Below are 15,038 nucleotides of genomic sequence, written 5' to 3'. Positions count from 1 at the left end.
CCACTCCTTCAGTCCAGAAATCTCCTCCGGTGGGATCTCTGCTTCTTGGCTTGTCTGCTAAGTATTAAAATTTGCCCTGAAGCTAAGCTCTTCAAGATACATGATTTAAGCTTCTCTTTCAGCTAATTAGATATTGTTCTACAAATTGGGCTGTTCTCTCTGAAAGATGAGCAGTGATTTGTCTCCCCTGCCCTTTCCTCAAACTTAACGCTGAACTGTAAAACATGGCCATTTGATTGTTTAGTCCAATCGGGAGATTATTTTGCTTGAGGAGTAGAGATCCATCTTGTTAACGCAGAGCTTGTTCGGGCATTTCTTCATGCTGGTGTGAGGATGGCAGAAGGTTTTGCTTACTGCCTCTCATCCTTTTGAAAGGTGGGCTCTACAGTGATTTCCTGTGGCCCGTGCATCTGTAATCAGCACCTGAGTAACCCCACTAGCTACATTAACACACATTCACTCTTAAGGGGGGGTGGGGGGGAGATATTTTTGTTATCTCCATTTTACTGACAAGAACACTGATACCCAGGGAAGTCAGGCCATCTGCCTGAAGCCAAACAAACAGGTAAGTGAAAGAGCGAGACCGTGAATCCAGATCTTTGGTCCTCAGATCCCATAAAACTGTATATTGTTTAATAAATCCGACATCAGTTAAAGAGGGGGAATGCAGGATGATGCAGTGTTCCCACACACAGTTTGAGATTCAGCGAGGATTTCTTACAGCTCTTGACAAAGTGCCACGAGGCCCTCCACAACCTTCTCCAACCCAAGGGCCCATTATGCATAGTAGGAGAAAGGACCCTTTCTGGAAATTGCCTCTTTTCCTATGCAGGGGGCCGGGTGTTTCCTCATCCTCAAGACTGTGCCCAGCATTTGATGAATGGAGACACTCTGAGTGGGGTTTACACCATCTTCCTCAATGGAGAGCTAAGCCGGAAGTTACAGGTGTACTGCGATATGACCACCGATGGGGGTGGCTGGATTGTAAGTACATGTGGCTGTTCTCCACGTACACAAACATCCTTGGTGTCTCATCCATCTGGATCAGCGCCTACGGATCCAAATTTCACCATCCTCTGGCCGTTCTTCATCCACCCCTCACCTGTCCATCTTGGGGCTCTTTGTTGCCTCTGGGCCCTTGCTCAGTAGCCCAGGCATAGGTTTGGCCCAGCACTGGAAGGAAGAAGGTATTGAGGCCACAGACTGCAGTGACCTGACCCTGTGTAGGAGCCCCAGGAATATGGTTCCAGAGTGCCGGGGAAAGGGAGTAGTGGTCAGATAAGTCCAAGGATCTTGCCTGCTGTAGGCTGTAGGAAAAGAAGGGGTGGTTCCTCTGTAGGAGAAGGGCCCTCTGCAGGAGCAGGGGAGCCTCAATGGGGAGGTCTATGGGAAGAGTAAATGGAGGGGCAGATGAGGGGTGGAGCCTGGATAGCCGGCTCTAGTTACAAAGGCCTCCCCTGCCCCACCCTTCCCTGGCCTCCCTGGTTCTTCCCCAGAGCTGTCGCAGCCTTCAAGAAGCACCAGTGTTCAGGAAAAGCCAGACACCCTCCTTCCGTGTCTACTAGGGTAATACCAAGAGAAGACAAAGGACAGCCTCACAGATGTCCCCACCTATCAGTGCAGCTCACCATAAGACGGATGGGAGAGTTCCCACAACCTGGCCCTAAAGCAGCCCAGCATTAGCTCAGTCCCTGCGTGCTTGCAGGGCCCCCTTCCCACACCACCCCCCGCCCTCTCCCCACCTTCTGCTGCTAGCACACAGCACTGGATTTTTCTTGGTGCAGAATGGATAGTTTTTTAATGGAGTTAAATGGTGGCTGTGCTCATAAGCTACTCTTGGGAGACATTTTCTTTTATGTTTCTGACATATTTGTGCCTCCTTCTTAAAGCATAATTGGAAATTGAAGCCGAGGCTGATGCATTGGAGGTTAAATGAAATTAGCACTTAAACAGCTCGGAAAGCGAACGATATGTTGTTGCTTTGCCTGCAATGGGATGATGACAGTTACTAGCTGATTTGAAGTTGGTCCTGTTCTTTGGGTGCAAAATGCTTTCCTCTACACTCTGCCGCAAAAAGATTAATTGGAGAGCCAAGCCTGTTTCCCTTGCCTATCTGGGGGCTTGATATGTATCCTGAGTCCCTTGTGTATCGCAGGGGTGCAAATTAGTGTCAACATCACACCCTGGCCTATTCATCAGGGGCCTCTGCACTTCAGGAGAAGAGCTCCCAGTACGTCCAGCAAGAGTGCTGTGCCAACACCGGGCTCTGTACTGCAGTGCTCTTCATCTGAGCGTCTTTGTCGCAGCAGATACAAAACTCGGTTATAGCAGTTTTACTCTTGAGAGTTTCTTCTCTTAGTTTCACTTTTTCCCCCCTTTCTCCCTCACAGGTATTTCAGAGACGGCAGAATGGCCAAACCGATTTTTTCCGGAAATGGGCTGAGTACCGTGTTGGTTTCGGGAACCTGGAGGATGAGTTTTGGCTGGGTAATCCTCCTTTGTGCTTTCCCTCGGAGCCCTGCTCTGGCTTCTCGTCCATCTCTCTCCTTTGCGTGTCCGTCTAGGATTATCGGAAACGCCGTGGCTGTTGAGAAGCTGACAGCTCGTGAATTGCTTTCAGTACCTCTTGGCTCTGTTTGGCTCCACTATTGATCTGTTTTTATCTTATTGTGGTGTTTTCCTCTTTGCTCTGTCTCTTCCCATCCTCATTAATAGTCTCTTATGCTGATGGGTCTTGACATGAGGCAACTACAGAGGAAGTAAGCCACCTGGTGGGGGAGGGGGCGGGGGACACACAGCGAGCCGGCCAGTCACCTCTCAGAAGCCAGGCGCTGGCGGGCCAGCCTGCCGGTCAGGACAGAACCGAGGCGGTTGCCCTGCCCCAGCTCCCTGGAGGAATGTGATCACCTGACCTGGCGAGGGAAGGGAAAACGTGAGAGTGGCATTGGAAGTGACCTGCAATCTCCCAGGGGTCTGACACAAGCAGGAGGCGTAGATTGAGAACCGAACCGGTGTGTGAAGGTGAATCCGCACCCCATCCACGCAGCTGGCCGCGGTGCCAATCCCAGAAAGTGGTGCATCTGTTGCCTCCATCTCCCGCTTGGTTAGATTTTCACAGTGATGTGTACGGGAAGGCAGGGGGACAGGCAAACAACCGGGTTCCACAGCTGTGGTCTCCTTTCTGCGTCCCCATCACCGTCTCACGGGGCCTCACTGTCTTTCTCCTGGCTGCTCGCATGACAGCCCCCCACCCGACCTCCCTGCCCTTCCATCGTCACATGGCCGGCTTCCTCACCCAAAGGTTAGGGTGAGGTTAACCTCATCTGTAAACCCTTTCAATGACTCATCACCACCAGGTGAAAGCCAAACACCTTAGCTAAGGTCAAGGCCCTCTCTAATCTACCTCCAGAGACTGCTCCCCGCCACTAGGCACCCCACCCCTCTCCCCACCCCCACCCCCATCCATACACACACCAAACTCCAGACATCCACGATCCCTAATGCTTCGTCTGCACGGAACGCTCTCACAGCGACCATGTCCCTCCTCTGGACACCTTGGTGTCCATCTGTGTATATTCAAAGACCCAACTAAACTCCTCTTCCTCCACAGAACCTATCCTGCCCACTGTTCTCACCCTTGGCCTGTGGGACAATTGACCACTCCCTCTTCTGTGGGCCCAAAGCACAGTGGCCATTTTCCTCTCTGTCTCTCTTGACTATACTGCGTAAAGTTCTTTCAGGACTAGGACCACATCATAGTCCTCTTTTAATCCCATTGCCTGTTATGGTGCTTGAGAGAGTAGGTACTTAATGTATAGGTATCAATCAGTCAATTAATGACAAGAATTTATTGAGTACCTATTAGATGCCCAGATCTATGTTTGCTGATGTAGGTAATAAAACTACAAGGTAAGAACGTTGAGAGACAAGTCAAGTGAATAGGAAGTATTTTTACCTTCTAGAAGTTTCCATACAGCTTGGGAGGCCAGTGCAATGCACACAAATCCGTGGGCTCGGCAGACAGGGCTCGTGTTCCCCAGACCTCAGGCACTTAACACCGCTTCCACAATTCTTGCATAATCTGTGAAGTAGCTAAACTACCACACACTTAAATTCCCTCTGTATCGCTTGCTTTATTTAGTTAAATCTACTGTTTGGGGGAAGAAACTTAATAGCATTGCCCAAAATGGCAAGCTAGTTATCATGTGCCAAAATAAAAAGGAGACTTAAAAATTAACACAACGAAAAGGAAACAATATTAATATTATTAAATGACAGTTAAATACGGGGCCCTCAAGGCTGATGCTGCTGGGAGTGGTACAAACAAAGATTAAAAAGTGTTGGGGGCTCACTACCAAGCACTAGAACCAAACAGAGACTGGGAGTCAAGGTTAGGATTAGAGTTAAGGTTCCTCCTTCACCTATTAAGGAAGAAATAGAATTTGGAAATACCTTTCTCCCTATATGTTTAAGGTTATTTAGTAGCCCTTATTCCCAAAGTATTTCTCATATGGTGAGAAAGGCCATCCCACACTGAGAAACACTATAAACCCACCAAGTACCAAGGAGAAGGCCACAGATAGACAGGGGAGGGGTCAGCTGTGTGGAGGAGGTGCCGACGGATGAGTCAAAAGAAGCAGGAAGGAAGGGGACAAAAAAAGAGGTAAGGCGGGGATCCTTCTGACAGACGCAAATGCAAGAGTAAAGAAACTATGCACCGAGAGGAAAGGTGCAGGTCAGGGAAAGAAGAAAATGAGGTTAGGTGGGTTGAATGAAGGCACATTATGGTACCTAAAGCTGGGAAGAAAAGTCTTGACCTAATGCCATAGGTAAGAGGGAGCCAGTGAGGGCTCTTGAACAGAGGCATGGCCTGGTGAGATATAGTTTGGCAGCAATACTCAGGTTGAGGGTAACTGTGACCCATGGTTTATATCTTAAGTTGGGTTCCCTAGAAGCAGAGCCAGAGACAAGGAGTCTTGTTTAAGTGATTTATTGGGTGAGTGCTCTTAGGGGCAGGGGAACGGAGGAAGCAAGATAGAGCAGGGGAAATACGCAAAACTGTGGTTGTGGTGGGAGACAATCTTCAGTCTCGTCCTCGGGTGAGCATGAGTGCTGGAACATGAATTGCTTCTCAGAGTCAGTCCCCACTAGGACAAGGGGGCTGACATTTTGTACCCCCACATTAGGCATTAATGAAAGTCTGCTTCAAGGCAGGGGGGAGGGAGAATGTAGCTGCCAGGAGGAAGTGACTCCTGTTTGGTCAAGTGTTATTATCCAAGAAGAAGGTAGCTGTGAGTTGTTACCAGCCAAGACATCTAGCAGCTGGGGGATAGGTCCACCATCTACTGAGGGCATCCGGGCAGGCACACTCAGGATCCACTACACCACACAAGCACAAGGCTAGGGTAGGTTGTGGGTCAGCACCCCAGCAAACAGCCCTCAACTTATAATCAACGTAAAGCTTTAAATCTCAAAGAGGAGAGGGAAGCAGAAAGATCCAGGTGGCCCTCAGCCAATCATTTCACCTGTGTGGATTTCAACCTCCTTTTCCACAAAGAGATAAACCTAAGCAATGTCTAAATTCCCTTCCATCCCCTCAATTCTTTCATTCTCATGATGGTGTGTGATAGATAGAGATCAGATATGACAGCCAAGCAAGAGGACCTCGGTTCAGTAGGCAGATAGAAATCAGGAGGACTCAGACATCACCAGCAGTGCAAGCTGAGTGGTTCAAAGCCTGGACAGGTGGGTCAAAACCAGAAAGTCCCAGAGCACAGCCAGCCAGGGCAAGCAGACAAGGGAATATATATCAGAAAACATTGCTGTGGAGCATGTGGGCTCACAGAGGTTTGCACCTTATGAGAATCCATCAGACCAAGGCCTGGGAAGCTTAGAGCCCAAAGAGAAGCATATGGGGGAACATAGCCACCCAGAAACCAGTGCAGAGGGGGCAATGCAAGCTGTAGCAGGTAGATTAGACAGAAAGGGACTGTGGTCAGGGGGCAGATGGCTATATCTCCTGAGCTGACCAGGGGAGCCCAGGAGGACTGGAGGCTGAGACAGGGAAGGGCAAGGTAACAGAACCTCTTTTGCAGGCCACTGGGCGATGGTAAGATGTCTGGCTCTCCTGGGCCCCTAGTGCCGGTCCTGAACTCCTCTGATCAGTATCTTTACCTCTCTTCACCTTCTCTGACTCCCTAACACTCACACCAAGGATTTAAGCCCATGTAATTAATGCCTTTTATCATTTTTCACCCAACAACACGGTTTGAAGTAGAAGGTGGAAGAGGACGGGGCCAGGAGTCCTGAGGCTCAAGGTTTGTCCATAACTGGGTCAAGACAGGGTGTGAGGACCCCCGAGCTGACCCGTGGTAGAAACCCATCAGCAGACCAGGGCTTGTCTTTTTGCAGGAAAAATTTCTGAGTCTAGCAAGATCTGTTTGGTAAATAACCTGACAAGGCCTGAGGGCTCCCCCTCCTCCTCTATAACATCCGTCTGAGGCCACAGTCCCATTCTCCCTCCCCTTTCCAAAGCCCCTGCATTCTCTGCTCTTCTCCCCAGGGCTGGATAACATACACAGGATCACATCCCAGGGCCGCTACGAGCTGCGAGTGGACATGCGTGACGGCCAGGAGGCCGCCTTCGCCTACTATGACAAGTTCTCTGTGGAGGACGGCAGAAACCTGTACAAACTGCGCCTGGGAGTCTACAATGGCACCGCAGGTACCCCGGCCCCCAAGCAGACAGACCCCAGGGCGTGTGCGAATTCCCTGCTAGCCACAGTGAGGGCGGAGGGCCAGGAGTCCCGGGTGCTGGTCCCGGCTGTCCAGAGCCACTCAGGTGACCTGCAATCAATTTCTAAGGACTTCAGTTTCCTCATCTGGAAAATCATAATAATGATGCCTGCCCTACTGCACAGAGCAGTCAGGAAAAAAAAAAATGCTATCACTGCAGTGAAAATACTTTCAAAGTTTAAAAGAAAAAAGTGCCATGCGAGGGCAAAGGATTATTTTTCTTGTCCAGATTAATCAATATGGGCTCGTATCCAATGAGAGCATAATCAGCTATTGTCTGGCTAGAAATTCCCCCTGCGATGACATCTAGGAAAACCGTCTTGCAACTAATGGAGATAAAGCAGATCCCTCCATACGTTCTGAGATGACCCCCTCCTATCAGCAGTCCTGCCTTCATCGGGTGCAAACAAGAGCACTGGAATGAACCTCGCTGGCCACATTTCTTTTCATTCCTCCACAAGAACCAAGTACACGGTCACGTTTCCTATATAGATTTTTATGACATCTCTACTAAGTAGAACAACCATCTCTATGAGCTCTGTTGCATTAATAGTTTTATCAGAACATAATATCCAGTCTCCTTCTTAGGCTTTGCCAATCTGTTTCCTGGGCTCTATTATAGCACATTTCATAAGACCTGTTTTGCCAAATATTCTACTGTTCGGTACACGGAGTTATTGGTCCTTTCATTAACTCCAATCTTAGGGCTAAATGCTAGTGTATAATTTTAGCAGCATTTTTATGCCTCTTGGAATTAAGAAAATCAGCAAGGTGTTGCCCTTCCAATTACTGCCTCTGTCCAATTATTTCTCTTCTCAGCCAGGTATTGTTACTCCACAGGAAGACACGCTTTGCTATTGTTCACAGTGGTGATTATTCCCAATGGCAGTCAGTCGGATCTGCCTGAAGTGCCCCTAACAAAAATTCCAGTTTGCCACACTTTGGGCATAAAATCGCCATTGAAATGGAGTGTGCTAAACAAGACATCAGACTAAACCATTTCAAAAAAAAATCTGGTACCATCCACTCCCTAAGATTAGAATTGCACCTGCAGAAAAGCAGCTCTTACCCTCCCCATAGGAAGGAAAGCAACCCCTCCCAGTTGCTCCCATGTCCCACCTTCCTCCCCCTCTTCACTTGCTCCAGGCCTCTGCCTCTCTCTGTCTCCATCGGCCCAGCCACCGCTGACTTTACTGCAGCTCTGTCTTGCTACTGGGTCCCATGGGGGGCGGGACTGTTGCTCCACATTGTACTCTCACGTCTCACGGGAAAATCCTGCTGGCAAATTGGCCAATCACCAAAAATTAATTACAGTGTGAGCCCTCCCTTCAAATATTCAGTTCATTTTCCTCAAAAGATGAAAACCCTCACTTACGTAGTCTGCCCCCTTCTCTGCGCAACTCTACCCAACGGTAGAATTGCTTTGTCTAGACCAGAGGTCTCCAGAGGGGAAGAGGTCATCTTCTCTTTCTGGCTTTTACCATTGCCCAATACCCCTGGCCTTTATCTTGACTTACTGCTCACTTTATTGGCCCTATTGGCAATACCCCATCCCATGTCTTCCAAACCAAGTTTAGCCCCTTCTCTTGTCCCCATTTCTCAAGGCTATAAAAACCCAAGTCTCTAATCAGGACTCTAGATTAGAACTGAAAACTCCAAATCAAGTTATCAATAAGAGGTTCTTGAGCAACCCCTAGATGTTCATTGTACAAGTTATGGGGACCCAAGAGAAACATAAGACATGGCCTCCGCATGAACTAAACATCTATTTCTTTAAAACAATTTTTTAATGTTTATTTATTATTGAGAGACAGAGAGAGACAGAGCATGAGCATGGGAGGGGCAGAGAGAGGGGGAGACACAAAATCTGAAGCAGGCTCCAGGCTGTGGGCAAGCTGTCAGCACAGAGCCTGACGCAGGGCTCGACCTCACAAACTGCGAGATCATGACCTGAGCCGAAGTCAGGCGCTTAACTGACTGAGCTACCCAGGCGCCCCTCTATTTCTTTTAAAAGATCCACAAGGGACACCAGCTCTTGATCTCAGTGTTGTGAGTTCGAGCCCCATGTTGGGTATAGACATTGCTGAAATAAATAACTTAGAAGCATTTTTAATTAAAAACCTTAAAAAGAATCACAAAAGAAATGGTACTCACTTCCAGCTTACTAGGTGCTCATTGGCCTAAGAAGGAGCAACATCTGTCTGGGACCCCAGTGGTGAGGGAAACAGTCCAGAGAAGGCAAACCCTGGAAGAGAAGGCACGGAAGGAGCTGTTACCGTGGAGGAAGGGCAGGCGTGAAGGTCCTTGTTGCCCAGGGCAGGTGTGACTTCAGAAGAACAGAAAGAAGATTGGTAGAGAGTAGGGTGAAGCTGGACCCTGAAGGGCCTTAGAAAAGGGGGCCCTCTTACTATGGTGAGCAGGGGAGAGTCCTGGTAGGTCCTGAGACTTTGGGATTTGGGGGCTTTTAGGAAGATCAATGTGACAGCAGTAAACTGGATGAAGTAAATCTGAGTGAAGAACAGACACCAGCTGGCATGAGCTGGTGCATTAATCTTGGTAGGAGATAATAGGAGACTTGACTAATGTCAGGAATTAAGAGAAAGGTATAAATCTGAACAGTGGTTTGAGAGAGAAAAACCAAGACTCACACAATGAATTGAATACATGAGGTGGGTATAAGGCAGAAGTGGGAAGGGGGCCAGATCTGGGGAGGAGACAAAGACCAATGCTGGGATCTATCCCAGACAGCGGCAGGTGACACCAGAGTGGAAGGTGGAGAGAATTGTTCCCGGACAGCAGTGAGGGCAGATTCTAGATTCCAGAGGAGCAAGAGGGAGATGAGAAGATGAGGTGGACAGAGGCAACAGAGGTGAACTGATGGTAAAGAAAGGGTCACTAGACAATAGGACTAATCCAAGAATTTTAATTTTTTTTAATGTTTTATTTTGAGAGAGAGAGGGAGAAAAAGAGAGAAGCATGCATGTGCATGAGTGGGAGAGGGGCAGAGAGAGAGAGAGAGAGAGAGAGAGAATCCCAAGCAGGCTGCATGCTGTTATTCAGAGCTCCAACTCATGAACTGTGAGATCATGACCTGAGCCAAAAATCAAGAGTCGGACGCTTAACTGAATGAGCCATCCAGGTGCCCCCTAAGGATTTTTAAAGATAAAAGATATGAATATGATTTAGTATTGAAGGAATTGAAAATGCTAAATATATGTGTATATATATATATGTGCAAATATATAAATATATATGCAAAAAAAAGAAAAAATAAGAAATATTTTTTGCCTTCCTCTGGACCTAGAAGAAATGGGAAAGAATGAATTACAGGCAGTGGGATTATCTCTCAATGGACACAAAGTCTGATCCCCTGTAGACTGGCAGGAGAAGATGAAAATGATGGGATGGAGACAGGATATGTTGAGTTGGTGACCCAACTGACCTGAGAGGATCAAACTTCCCCATAGAATAAAGATCATCCCCTAAGAGCTAAGCTGTGGTGGGAAGCAGTCGAGGCACTGAGTGGCTACCATTGAGTGTGGACTCAGATGCCACAGATGACCCAGAACTATGGTCTCTTGCAGCTTAAAGGGAACTCAGAAGCATCTACAATAATGTCCATTCAATAACATGAACCCCTTCACGACATATCCAACTATAAATCCCACCAAAAGTTCAGCCAATAGTTATAGATTAATTACAGTTTGATCCCTTGCCTCAATTACTCAGTTCATATGAGTCACCTGCACAACATCCCAACAAGACAATACCCAGCCTTTGTTTACCTCTAAGACTAGAGATCTTACCCCATCTCCAAGCAGTCTGTCCCATATGTGAGCAGCTCCAATAGCTGGGTAACTTTTCCTCCTATATTTAGCCAAAATATGCCTCCTCTCAGTCTCCACCTACTGATCCTCATATCCCCCTCCCCCCCCGCCATTTACTTTATTTATTTATTTTTACTTAGTAGCCCATGAGATATTTGGAGATAGTGATCACAGCCCTTGTCTCCCATTGAACCTGCTCTTCCCCAAGATACAGCCCTGGTTTTTCCAACCACTTCTCTGCCGTGGTGAAGATTTTCTCATCATGCTTTCTCCTCTGGACAGGAACTCTAGCTTGCTGAGATCCCTGTTTACATGTGGCATCATGTTTTGTGGCACATGTGGGGTTTGGGGTATGGGTTGACCAGGCCTAATAAACCACGGAGAAGGCCACACCATGGATGTATGGTGGTAACCCAGACTGGTTGCGTCACCATGGCTCATGCCTATCTCCTGTGAAGATACAGGAATACAGTGCAGGCCTGGAGGAAACAGACAAGGGTGGTGAGGTGAACTGAGAGGACACAGCTCTTAGCAGAGGGTCAGAGGGATGAGGAAATGAGTAGCAGAGAGCAGCATGGAGAGTTGCTGACCCAGGGGGTAAGGGGGAGTATAAGTTCAGTACAGCCAGGCTGAGGAAATGGGTAGAAATGGGGGAGGAGGTGAACGGAAAGTCCCTTAAGTGGAAGCTAGGTTTGTTGGGAGTGGGTCAAATGTCCAGAAAATGCTGACAAAAGAGTGACAAATCAGACAGCCTTACAAAAACATCTTTGTTACAGGGGACTCCCTCAGCTATCATCAGGGACGCCCTTTCTCCACAGAGGACAGAGACAATGATGTTGCAGTTACCAACTGCGCCATGTCATACAAGGGGGCCTGGTGGTACAAGAACTGCCACCGGACCAACCTCAATGGGAAATATGGAGAGTCCAGGCACAGTCAGGTAGGTGAGGCTCTGCCCCAGAGCTGTGGAACCCACTGTCCCTAAGCTTTATGTTCTAAATGCACAACTGGGTCTTACATTTCCCTTTATAACAAAAAAAAAAAAAAATAGTCTTGAGAAAGGACTATCGTGAAGAGGGAGATAACATAGGCCCTGGAATAAGGGCAGGACAAAGTAGACTCCAGTGGAGGGAAAGAAAAGCATCTGGACTCAGGAGCCAGAACTCACCCAGAGAAGCCCTGGACAACCAGTCACATTCCATTTCGTTTCCTCATCTAAGTGATCCCAACAATCCCATGGAGAGATTGTCAATTTTAGGGACCGCTTACAGGCTCAGCTTCATCTTAAGAAGGGTCCCAGGAAAAGAGAGATCAGAACGCCAGTGTAAACTGGACTATCCCTCCCCATTAGAGACTACAAGTCCACAGACTGGGAAGAGTGATGGGTTGACCAACAGGACCAACTGGGACTTTCCCAGTTTTAGCAACGAAAGGCCAGCAGTGAGGGAAATCCCTTAGCCCCGAGCAAATCAAGATGCTGGGTCACCATAGGTAGAAACCGCCTGACTGTCCCATCAGGAGTGAGCAGTCAGACACAATTATTCTCTTCAAAATGCTTGTATGCTATTGGGATTTTGAAATTCAACACTGATAACTGGTGCATATAAATCCTGAAAGCCAAAACATTAGAGCTGGCAGTAAGAAATGACCTGAAGTGCAGCCCTAATGAACACCCAGGCCACAGGCATGTTTAGAAAGAAAAGCTGGAAAGAGACCCTGCTCCTTTGACCTTATGAGGGAGCCGGACCGCAAAGCTTCACATTAATGAAAAATGGCTAAATCCACATCTTGGATTCCCCACTCCTGCTGTTCTCCTCCTTTTCAAGCTGGGTGCTCCCTCTGGAGGGAGGCGGTGACTGACATGCTCATCTGTCTCCTTCCCAGGGCATCAACTGGTACCATTGGAAAGGCCACGAGCTCTCCATCCCTTTTGTGGAAATGAAGATGCGCCCTTACAGCCACCGTCTCACGGCGGGGAGGAAACGGCGGTCCTTGCAGTTCTGAGCAGTGGGCGGCCGCGGGCCAGCTGACCTTCTCTGTCATCTGTTTGTATCTTGTAATATGAAACAAGGGGTGGGGGGTAAGAGTAATGTGCTTTGCAACATGTTAAGGGTGTTTGAGGAAGCAGGCCGCAGCTGCTCGTGGTTTCTGCTGTCCCAGGCCTGGCCCTCGGCCTCCATTCTCCCTCCCAGCCAGTCATCCGGAACCTTCCCCTCTTTTCCCACCAAGGAGGGAAAGTGTGAAATATTTTTTTAAAAGACCGATTTAAAGGCAAGTCCTGGAGTCAGATTGCTATGGCAACGGGCCTTCTTTCCCTGCCCTCCTATGAGTTGCCCTTCCCTTCCAGGTATTTGTGCTCTGGTCACTGCCTTGGATGGCCAGGTTCTCTCACCAGCCCACGGCAGAAGCCTCGGCACGAGAGCTCCGCCAACAGCTCCCCATAAGAGGAAACAGATGAGTCTCACTGCATCCCAACAGCCCAAGTTCTTTTTAATGGGCCAAAGATTCTCATTTTCTGACACTCTTACCAGCCCAGTGTCCTATTACCTTCTGAGATCAGTGGCCTCTTTTCCAGCCCCAATCAATCCTGTGCCTACTGCCCTCCGACCCTTAGACGCCCATGGCCCCACGAGCCCAGCCACTGTTTGCTCTGGACTCTGGTTCCCAAGGCATTGCCCACACCTGGCCCTGGGCTGTACAGTGGCTGTGTCCCTGAGGGTCTTAAGTCACTGCCCCCTCTCTCGGGTCAGACAGACAGCAACTTCCTTTGTGGGTGAAAGGGGGAGATGGTTGTAGATTTAGTGCTTTGGAGTCACACAGTGAGGAAAGGACAAAAGAAGTAGAAATCAAGGCATCCACCTTTTGAGATTACAGGTCCCGTGGGAAACACAGATCCTACCTGGCTCTGTTTTCTTTTTTCTGGTCCTATGTGTCATGGACCTTTTTTTTTTTTTTTCTGAATTGCAAACAGAAGACCTCGTTTCCATCTTCAGCCAGGCTCAACCTTAATGTGGGTGGCTTAATAAGAGTCAGAAGGAGAAGTTATAGGACCAGCCAGCCATTCCCCTGACTGATAATTCCTGGAAAAAGGTGAAATTCGGCGTGGGGGTGGGGGTGGGTGTTCTCTATTTTGGTCCTGCGGGAAATAGGAATGACCCCTTTAATGAGTTGACATCATGAGAAGCCTCTCTCCATCTTCTTTTATTATTCTGCCTTTGAAAGGAAAAATGAAAAGTGCCAGAGGAAATTACATCTGGAAATCCAAAGGTGAAAAGGGGAGGACTGTGGGCCCACCTCCCACGTTATGAGATGTGCTTCTCTTCACTACCATGATTTGATTTTTAAGCCCAAGAGAGCTGGAGGCTCTAGAAACCATGACCCCTCGACTTCTCCACATCAAATGTCAGCTGCAGCCATCCCTGTAGCATCCGCCAAAATCCACACCCAGTGCCCTCGCTGCCTTCCCCCTTTCCTCTCCTTTTCCTCAAGGCCCCAGCTCTGTTTCCTGTAGTGCCTGCGTTCAGCCAAACTAGGGCATCTTGTTCCTTTCCCAGCCCGTGGCTGGAAGAGCCTGAAAGTTAGCATCTTGCTAATGGAAACAACTACACTGTAACCAAGCCCTGATCACCAGGGAAGGACAGCCCCTCGGGCCGCTGATCACACTCCTGGTGTCTTAAGGATGAAGTCAGCTGCCACCAGCGACAGGCTCTCCTTTAGCAGCCCTCCAAGGCCTCATGCGCTGCTCTGCGCGGACGTGACTGACAGACCCGACTGACAAACCCGGTGTTGAGAAATGGAAGTCACGACGCCATTTCTCAGTTCAGCGGGGGCTTCAAAAAGAACTAGGAGGAGGAGGAGGAGGAAGGAGAAACAATCCTTTCAAGAAACCCATAAGTTAAAGGAGATCCAGCTAGAGAGTGGGACACCTGGCCATAGTATGGAGCATGCCAAAAGGAAGCTGGGAGCTGAGGCAGAGGTCCACCCCGGCCATCTTGTTGGCCCTGTGACATCAGGGAGGCTGTTTTCTCTCTCTGGGCCTCTGTTTCCTCTCCTGTTGAATCAAAGCTTAGACTAGAATGGCTACTAACTTCCTTTTCAGTTTTGATAGTCAGTAATGCTAGTTTCTGATCTGAAAATCTAAGTATAATTGGGCATTGATGAGAAAGCACAATTAAGTAATGAAAATTCACCAGAAGCCCTGCTTTATTGAATGGAAGGAAGGAAGGAAGGAAGGAAGGAAGGAAGGAAGGAAATAAGGAGGGAGGGAGAAGGAAGGAAGGAAGGAAGGAAGGAAGGAAGGAAGGAAGGAAGGAAGGAAAGGAGGGAGGAAGGAAGGGGAGAAAGAGGGAGGGATGGAGGGAGAAGGAAGGAAGGAAGGGGAGAAGGAGGGAGGGAGGGAGGGAGGAAGGAAGGAAG

The 15,038-nt window shown here is 48.6% G+C and overlaps 1 protein-coding gene across 1 annotated transcript in view; it reads left to right on the top strand.

The window, feature by feature from the left end:
- TNR (tenascin R) overlaps positions 1 to 12,801 on the top strand; it is an 83,874-nt gene extending 71,073 nt beyond the window's left edge. The window contains exons 17-21 of the mRNA XM_007084000.3: positions 833 to 984; positions 2,391 to 2,487; positions 6,563 to 6,724; positions 11,399 to 11,562; positions 12,507 to 12,801. Coding sequence (XP_007084062.1) covers positions 833 to 984; positions 2,391 to 2,487; positions 6,563 to 6,724; positions 11,399 to 11,562; positions 12,507 to 12,626 — 695 coding nt within the window. The 3' untranslated portion in view covers positions 12,627 to 12,801. The remainder of the gene's footprint in view (positions 1 to 832; positions 985 to 2,390; positions 2,488 to 6,562; positions 6,725 to 11,398; positions 11,563 to 12,506) is intronic.
- The last annotated feature ends 2,237 nt before the right edge of the window (positions 12,802 to 15,038 follow it).

The sequence above is a fragment of the Panthera tigris genome, chromosome F3 (assembly GCF_018350195.1).
Source record: "Panthera tigris isolate Pti1 chromosome F3, P.tigris_Pti1_mat1.1, whole genome shotgun sequence".
NCBI lineage: Eukaryota > Metazoa > Chordata > Mammalia > Carnivora > Felidae > Panthera > Panthera tigris.
This window is presented reverse-complemented; position numbering and strand designations above follow the sequence as displayed.